The 9,217-nt window shown below is 44.9% G+C and overlaps 1 protein-coding gene across 1 annotated transcript in view; it reads left to right on the plus strand.

Annotated features, from left to right (window-relative positions):
* The window catches only part of LOC311357688 (tyrosine-protein phosphatase non-receptor type 5-like), a 14,669-nt gene extending 5,742 nt beyond the window's left edge, over positions 1-8,927 (plus strand). Inside the window, exons 4-14 of the mRNA XM_084477716.1 lie at positions 688-810; positions 1,539-1,637; positions 2,265-2,521; positions 3,002-3,194; positions 4,150-4,234; positions 4,638-4,717; positions 5,110-5,247; positions 5,695-5,805; positions 7,420-7,580; positions 7,673-7,786; positions 8,804-8,927. Coding sequence (XP_084333842.1) covers positions 688-810; positions 1,539-1,637; positions 2,265-2,521; positions 3,002-3,194; positions 4,150-4,234; positions 4,638-4,717; positions 5,110-5,247; positions 5,695-5,805; positions 7,420-7,580; positions 7,673-7,786; positions 8,804-8,897 — 1,455 coding nt within the window. The 3' untranslated portion in view covers positions 8,898-8,927. The remainder of the gene's footprint in view (positions 1-687; positions 811-1,538; positions 1,638-2,264; positions 2,522-3,001; positions 3,195-4,149; positions 4,235-4,637; positions 4,718-5,109; positions 5,248-5,694; positions 5,806-7,419; positions 7,581-7,672; positions 7,787-8,803) is intronic.
* Positions 8,928-9,217: the final 290 nt, after the last annotated feature.

The following is a 9,217-nucleotide window of genomic DNA, read 5'->3' on the forward strand; positions in this document are numbered from 1 at the left end:
GGGCACTTTGAGAGTATGAAATTGTTTGTAGTCTACAGTGGCATCTGTCAAGCCAAAGAGCTTCAGTCAGCCAAAGAGCTTCAGTCAGCCAAAGAGCTTGACAAAGAAGAAGCTTTCAACAGGCCGCTCCCGGAAATGGCCCCTGTTCTTAGCTCTACATGTGAGGTAGGGGTCCTTTGACAAATCCAGAACATGCTAATTACAATATTAGCATTGCAAATAAAGCCTAGGGCACATACTAGTCTCCCTCTTCTGCCTTTAGTTTATATTATTCATTTTAAGTCAGACCGTACCAAGCTGAAATACTCAAGTGGTCACTGATTGTATTCAATCCATTTTAAAAATGTCTTGTCTCTTTAATATTAATGATCATTAATGATCATTTCAACATTATCCTTTCTCTGTTGAAAATGAATTCATTCAAGAAGAAATGAACAGGTGCACATTATCATAATTTGTGTTAGTGATGAAGGCTTCATCACAAACATCCGTCCTTCCTCACATTTCTTTCTTGTTTTGTCTGCATAATTTCTGTCCCCTTCTTCCTGTATCTCTGATTTAATCAAGGGAGCGAGGAAAGGAAGAGAACTGTTTTACGATTCTCGATTTTGTACCAAATGTACAATAAAATAGAACATGTGAAATGTGTCTCAAGTTCCCTCCTCCTTGGTATTTTTCTGTTGTCAGGGTTACTGGGTGTTCTTCGTGATGGAGGGAAACGGCCCTGCCTCCTCCATCTATAAAGTCCTGCAGGTGGTTGACTTCTACCTTGGCTCCATCTTGCCCTGCAACCCAATCTTTGGAGTGGACGTGAGTAACACTGCTGCTGCTATGGGACACAACCACTCACCCACCCAGCCTGTGATGGGAAGGACAGTTGCTCAAGGGGACAGCTGCCACATTGTTTTTCAAATATTTATTTCATTTTGAATTATTTGTATGGCCCACAACCCTGAAACTGCAGGGGTCTAGTTTTGGTGATACACAACTAAACCAAGTTTAATATGTTGAATGATATGTTGTAATATTAACAATTTAATTGTTATTATATCACTTTTTTATTCAAAATATTAACAATAATAAGAAGAAGAATAATAATATTTTATTATTATTATTATTGTTATTATTACTTTATATATAGGCTATATATAATTATTAATATCATTTTTTTATGGTCATAATTTAAACATATCAAAATGTCAATCCTTTACCTGCTCTGATTTGGTATCTGTCTCTTACCCTTAATCCTTTTCTTACCTACTTCCATCATGTATTATCATATCTCATATTTTCCTATTTTTTATATATATATTTTTATGTTTCTTTTTTGGGTTGTCTTATTGTATTTTGATTACGCTTTTTATTTCTCACTTTGTTTATCATTCACCTCACATGTTGTTGTTGTTGACAGTCCCGTATTCTTTGTATGCACCTGGACCAAAGCGGATTCCTGTATGCCTTAACATACAGGCAATAAAACGCTTCAGATTCAGATTTTTGCCTCTTTCCTTTTTATCCTCTCGCCACATACGCACTAGTCTGCGAGGCAGCTGATGACGGAGGTGGCGAACACCAAGCAACACCACTGGGTCGTCCTGGGCACGGCGGGGGTCGGTGGAGCCATCTGTGTCCTTATGGTAAACCTCCTGACGCACTACTATGCCCTTCCATTACAGCTCTGCAGCGAGCGGATCCTCCCAGTGACACATACATCAGGTTATCGTCACACAATAACATTGCGCCTTGTTAAAACCATGGTTTAAATGGAGCCTGGAAGGCTGAGCACCGATTGTTGTTAGTTGCCCTTGGATGTCCTCTATTGTGCTCAACAGGAGCTAGCCAGGTAGTGTGCTCTGTAGCTTCTGGGGGCTAAATTAAAATGATAAGCTAACGTTTAGAATGGAACTTGACATGTAGGAAAAACAACAACACTGGGCAGACATTCACAAAAAGTATTCCTTTGATGCATGCAGGACAAATCTAAAACCTATGCTCTGCATCTTTATATACATATGTGAAGGCATAATTTACCTTTTGATATAGGTTTGATTACTATATAAGAAAATATGCTGAATATTTGAATGGGATTTTACACATTATCTTACAATCTGTAAACCTTCAATCATATGAACATAACATGATTCATTCATGGATTCATTCATCCATGACATGATTCATGACATTTCTCATGTGTCCATTTATGCACTCACTCACGACACTCTTGTGCTGGAATCTCCTGGTTGCCTGGGCGACGGCTCCCGCAGGTGGTTCACATGGTGTGCAAGTGGAACTCCGGCTGCGGCCTGTGGCCAGTGGCAACCGTTTCCATGGAGAGCTGTGACCGGCGTCAGTCGGTGAGCCGCCAGCCCTCCTTCACCCTGTCGGAGTGGACGGACGCCCAGGAGGACCTGATGGACCTGGACCCCGGGCCCCAGACGCCCGTCTTCGACATGGGGACGGAGCCCCGGGTGGAGGGGGACGCGGCCACCCTGACGGTCACCTCGGTGGGGCTGCAGGAGAGGTGGGTGCGTCTGGAGACACTGCAGGATGGATGGTAGCTGGGGGTGATCAATACCGACTGGGAACAACCAAAGATATTGAAAAAAGAAAAAACGTAATCGTACGTTTGGGCGTACGGTAACCCATCCAAACATTCATCATTCGTTCACTTTTTTTTTAAAAGGATCATGAAAGAATTCTGACTAAAACAACAAAAATAGCCTTCAAATCGACATTGTCATGTCAGACTGCACTGTTGGGATTCTAACTTATTTATTTATTTATTTTATTGAACCTTTCTTTAACCAGGAAAAGGTCCATTGAGTTACAATGGACAATGTTCTCCCAGGGAGTCCTGGCCAAGACAACTACTGAGATAACTGAGATAACGGTTACACAAATCCGCGTGCGTTACACAAATCGCAGGCCCGTGCTTTTTTTGTCCTGTTGGACTCTGAAGCAGTCCTCAGTCCTCTCCTCACGGAGCAACGTGTCTCCACAGGAGGGGCTCCAACGTGTCTCTGACGCTGGACATGTGCACCCCGGGCTGCACGGAGCCCTACGGCTACGGAGCCCAGCTGTCCCCGCGGGACCAGTCGGCCAAGGAGTACCTGAGGGAGGGCGCCTACCCACTGACCCCGGCCCTGCTGCACGCCTGGGCCCTGGACGACCAGGGCCTGCAGGCACAGTTCTATGTGAGTGGAGCGAGGGGCCCCTGCCCACACACACACACACACACACACACACACACGCACACGCACGCATAGACACGGCATACACACGGCATACACACGCACCATACACACACACACACACACACCATACGCACCATACACGGACCATACACACACACACACACATACACACACACACACACACACATACAGACACACACACACACACACACAGACAGACACACTCACACGCACTATACATACATGCACCATACACACACACACACACACACTCACACACGTATGTTTTAATATATATATATATATATATATATATATATATTTAGATGTATATATACACACGCACACATGCACACATTAAGCAAGATATATATTAGATATTTCGATTAACCAACTGACATAACAATGAACAGACAATGAACAGAAACATTTTAAATAATGTTATAAATATAATCAAAAACCACATTGGAAAAAGACATTCACAGACTTGTAGACACACAACCGCCCACGTGTGTACACACACACACACACACACACACACACACGTATGACCCTATGAATGTCAGTGCACACCCCAGAGCTACTCTGGCATCGATCAGTGGGCGAGAGGAAGCCAACTGGAGCATTTGCATACCCAAACCTGCGTTGGACGGCTGCGTCTGCCTGCAGAGATCTCCCACTCCAAATGTCTATCCTCAAACCAAAACAAAGACAAGACACACTGAGTGGAGCGAGGTATTCCACTGGAGAGGGTGCACCATACACCTTTTTTAGTCCATCACTTCATATGCGCTGCTGTGGTTCCCAATGAAAAAGCAAGCGGACGACCATACGGTTGAGGTTGTCGTTGCTACGGTAACACGTGTTCTCTCTCTCTCTCTCTCTCTCTCTCTCTCTCTCTCTCTCTCTCTCTCTCTCTCTCTCTCTCTCTCTTCTCCCCCCCACCCCCATCTAGGAGACGCCGATGAACTTTGTGGACCCTAAGGAGTACACCTACCCAGGACTGGTGAGGAAGAACCGCTACAAGACCATCTTACCAAGTGAGTGGAGAAGAGGGAACTGTGCTGAGAACGAAGCACTGGCTCCACTTTGATCCTTGAGTTTTAACCTGTGTGATAATTGTTCATCGTCCCATTGACTTCACTGGCTTTTTTATAACAAGGACATTTATGACAAGGAGATGCCCATAAAGACATAGACAATGTAATAAAATAACAAAAAACATAGAATACAGTCGACACTGTGTAGAACAGTAACAGCTCAACATTTGACGTTCCCAAGAGTAATAGTTTTAGCATTTTCCTCGGGGTCTAAGCGACCAAAAAATGCCAAGAATGTCATGTTTACTTTACATTATTTAGATATTGTTAGCTTAGCTCATCTCAGATATGTTTCTGATTGTATCTTTGCCCTTCGCTCTGTGACCGATACGTCTCTCTCAAGACACACACAGCAGAGTCATCCTGGATTCCCAAGACGAAGAGGACTTCCTCAGCACCTACATCAATGCTAATTACCTAAAGGTAGGTGGCGAACATTGTGTGTTACTGGAGGAAAGTGAAGCGGTTCTGTAGTCATGTAGGCCTTCTTGAAGCAAATTTCTTAGCTACTTAAAATACAATGCTAAAGTCAAGTCAAGTCAATGATATTTTTATAGCCTTTAAACACATTTATAGTCTTAAAGGGCTCCCCAGACCACAGTGCATGACACCCACCTAATCTTAGACCCTCAAAGAGCAAGGAAAAAGTTTGAGAAAGAACGCAGGAAGAGGGATTCCTCATGTTTATCTCCACTAAAATCGTTTTGCAATCATTCATTTTCTGCGAGGCTTTGTCAACGTTGTAAACCCTGGGCGTAGAACGCCGGCTCGGTATAGAGAGGAGCTGTGACAGCAGAGCTTGTGTTGTTGTGCAGGGCTATGGAGGTGAGGAGCGCGCCTACATCGCCACGCAGGGGCCCACGGTGAACACGGTGGGGGACTTCTGGAGGATGGTGTGGCAGGAGAAGTGCCCCATCATAGTGATGATCACCAACCTGGAGGAGAAGAACGAGGTGGGGCTGGAGGAAGGGCAGCCGCCCGAGGGCTGGGGCATGTGGGTGAACGATGGATGGACGGTGGGATGGATACGTGGTGGATGTAATGACGGATGGAGAGAAACCAGAAGAGTGTTGTTATGGAATGAATGAATTAAGATGGCTTGAATGCACCTGTGCGTGTGTGTGTGTGTATTTGTGCACGCACATGTATTACATGGGCGTGTGTGTGTGTGTGTGTGTGTGTGTGTGTGTGTGTGTGTGTGTGTGTGTGTGTGTGTGTGTGTGTGTGTGTGTGTGTGTGTTCATGCATGCGTAAGTGTTTGCGTGCGTGTGTGTGTGTGTGTGTGTGTGTGTGTGTGTGTGTGTGTGTGTGTGTGTGTGTGCGTGTGTGTGTGTGTGTGTGTGTGTGTGTGTGTGTGTGTACGTTTGTGTAGTAAAGCCACTATATCCTGTGTCTTGTAGAAATGTGCAGAGTACTGGCCTGAGGACACTGTAACCCACGAGGGGATTGAGATCACTGTTGTCACGGTAACCCAGGAGGACGACTACAGCATGAGGGTGTTCACTCTGAAGGTGAGATTGTAAAGAGACACAACGCTTACAGCCGCTCACTTCACTCAATGAACCAGTCAAATGAAAACACTGCTCCACCTATGGTCAAACACTGGTCACTGCAAGGGATTTCTGATGGTGCATTTCCACAATTGAAAATTTCCTAATAAGATTAACACATACTTTACAGTCTTTTTTGTCCCTCAACATGGAAGTTGGTTAACAGCCAGCTACACAACGGATAAATACAGATGGACAGCAACCACAAAAACAGTACGATAAAATACAGAAGTAGTCCGGACGGGAATTACGAATACATTGTGACAACAGTATGCGAAAAGTAAGATAATTAGTAATGCAGCGTAGGAGCATTCATGCTTTAAGAGGCCAATGGCAGTACAGATGAATATAGAGACTATACATCCCCTGGTCCTCCTAGCAGGATCCCGAAAACGAAGACCTGAGCAGAGGTACCAGGTGCCTTTCTAAAGAGCTGCTCGCTATCTCAGGTACAAGCTGGGCCCCAAATTCCAGTCACGAATGTCACTTGCCACCTCGCTCAGCCTTCCATGTCAGTTCTTGTTGGCCCCACTGATTTACAAAAAGTAAAAACTCCATTCAGTGAAGCTTCTATAAAAGAGAAAAGAGTATATTTAGATTCTATCTTTATTATTTATAAAGATAGAACAAGGACACAAACAGTATAATACGCAACAGCATTTTAGAAAATGAATTAAATAAACATATATGAACCCTTACATCATTTGTAAAGTGCAGTAGTGGGAGAAGATCATTTTGAATGCATCAAGGAGGAAAATGGCATATGGAATGAAATCCTTCTTGATAACATTATTTATGACCTCCTTGTGAACCTTCAAAGCCAGCTCAGTCTACGATCAAGTGAAGTGGCCAAGAAACTTTAAACTCCTCCACAGTCAACAGGCTGGTCATTAATTATCACCCCTTTGGCTTAGCACTTTAGCAGAGACATTAAGACATTGTTCATTTTCCTCAAGAGAAAATCCAGGTTTTTGGACATATAGTCGGTATGGAGTTCAAGGTTATGAGAACGCTCCCCAGATATTCGATAGCCATCGCCAAGCTCAATATCAACACCTTAAATAGAGCAGAGTGCAAGACAATGTGGCCTCTCTATTCAATCATTGGTCATGTCGATGGGTTTAGACCCATTTTAGTGCAGGATACACTCAACACATCAAGAATTGTCTGTTTGTGTGTTTGGGAACTTATCCCTTGTTTTATTTATTTTATTCTCCTTTGTCCTCAATGTTTTAGTCCATTGTGCTGTGTGTTTGTCCTCCATGCTTTAGTCCATGTGTTGTTTCTCCCCTTTGAACACTTTTTGTTAATTGTTGTTCAATAAAGTTTTCATTCATTCATTCATTCAATCAAAGTCATCAACCACTGGCCCATGCTTTTGCTTTTTACAATGACGCCTCTGAGGAAAGGGTCCATCATGATTTAGAAACATTCACACACACACACACACACACACACACACACACACACACACACACACACACACACACACACACACACACACACATATGCACACGCACGTGCACAATCACAGGAAACTCTGTGTCCCGTGTTTACACCCGTCTGCCTCCCCAGCGCGGGCAAGAGGAGCGCAGTCTGCGGCAGTATTGGTACACCTCCTGGCCCGACCAGAAGACACCAGATAAAGCTCCGCCCCTTCTCGAGCTGGTGCAGGAAGTGGAAATGGCCAGAGAGGATGCCCCAGCCACCAGCGGCCCCGTTATCGTCCACTGCAGGTGAAACTCAGCAGCTTAAAAATCCTAAATGGAATGACAATTGTAAACATTTATGAGGTTTACTATTCACTCCCTGACATTTCCCTGTGCAGCGCTGGGATTGGTCGAACCGGATGTTTCATTGCCACCTCCATCCTTTGTAAGCAGCTGAGGACAGAGGGGGTGTTGGACATCTTGAAAACCACGTGCCAGTTGCGACTGGACAGGTAAATTAACCACACCACAGATGGTGGTCAGACGGGGATTATCAACAGGTCAAATCCCTGCCTTGGCACCATGGGGTTTTATTGAGGAAACTAGAGGGCGGCTTTATCCACATTGTGCTGAGAGAAATGGAGCCCTGTTGAGGGCCAAAGCGAAGTGCACCAAGCATGTCAGTCACTGATACCTTAACCACTCAAGGGGATACCAAAGGGAAACATACAACAGTATATAAACCTGCACACCTGATCCATTTCTGAAGAGACTACTGAAGATGTTGCCTCTTTAGCTTCAACTTTAGAACTGAGAACCAATGTAGTCAGACCTCATTTATTAGGCTGGGCCGCTTACATTTACATTTAGGGCATTTAGCAGACGCTTTTATCCAAAGTGACTAACAACGGTTAATACACACCGATGGCGGACTCGACCATGCAAGGCGACAGCCAGCTCTTCAGGAGCAGTTAGGGTTAAGTGTCTTGCTCAGGGACACATCGACACTAGGAGGAGCCAGGGATCGAACTTGCAACCTTCTGGTTACAAGTCAACCCGCTCTACCTCCTGAGCTAAGCCAACCCCGACCCCGCCTCTGTGTACCTGTTCCCTGACGAGGTGACTGATAGAATATATATAAAAACTCGTCAGAAAAGGGAAATGGAATTAATATCCACTTTGAGGGTAAAAGTGCAGCCAGCTATAATGTAGCACTTTAAGCTGACAATGACGGGGTTCAGGTATCATTTATCTAAAAGAGTTGCTTTGAGGAAGCTACATGCTAATTAGTCTGGATATGTTTTTGAGGCTGACCAGATCCTGGCTTAAATAACAGCTTATCTGTTTAAGGGTGTTAAACCGAGTGTCATAAAGGCCAGTGCTCCTTAATTAGCCTACTTTTTATTTTAGGTATTTAGAACAGTGCGCGTGTGTGTGTGTGTGTATGTACTTGTGTGTCTGTATGTACGTGCTTGTGTGTGTGTGTGTGTGTGTGTGTGTGTGTGTGTGTGTGTGTGTGTCCACCTCAGGGGTGGAATGATCCAGACCTGTGAGCAGTACCAGTTTGTGCATCACGTCCTGAGCCTGTACGAGAAGCAGCTGTCCCACCCTGCAGAGGAGTAGAAGGAGCCGACCCCCTGAGACACATCACTGTACCCCTGGATCACCGCCGCTGCCGCTGGTGGCCATGAACAACCCCCCTTTCCCCCCCCAACCCCCCCCCCCCCACAAACACACACACACACACACACACACACCACCACCACCACCACCTGGCCACAGAGCTGCACCTCTCCCAGGTTCAGAAAGACCAGAAGAAGAAAAGCCTTGCCGTGTTCTCTATTTCTTTTAGCTCCACCCATGATGCATGTACTGAGCCGGCTTCTGTTCACACATTTATTCATGTTCTTCTCTGGGTTGTACCAATGAGCCACATTCAGATG

This window comes from Micromesistius poutassou (genome assembly GCF_964030765.1).
Source record: "Micromesistius poutassou genome assembly, chromosome: 13".
NCBI classification, from domain to species: domain Eukaryota; kingdom Metazoa; phylum Chordata; class Actinopteri; order Gadiformes; family Gadidae; genus Micromesistius; species Micromesistius poutassou.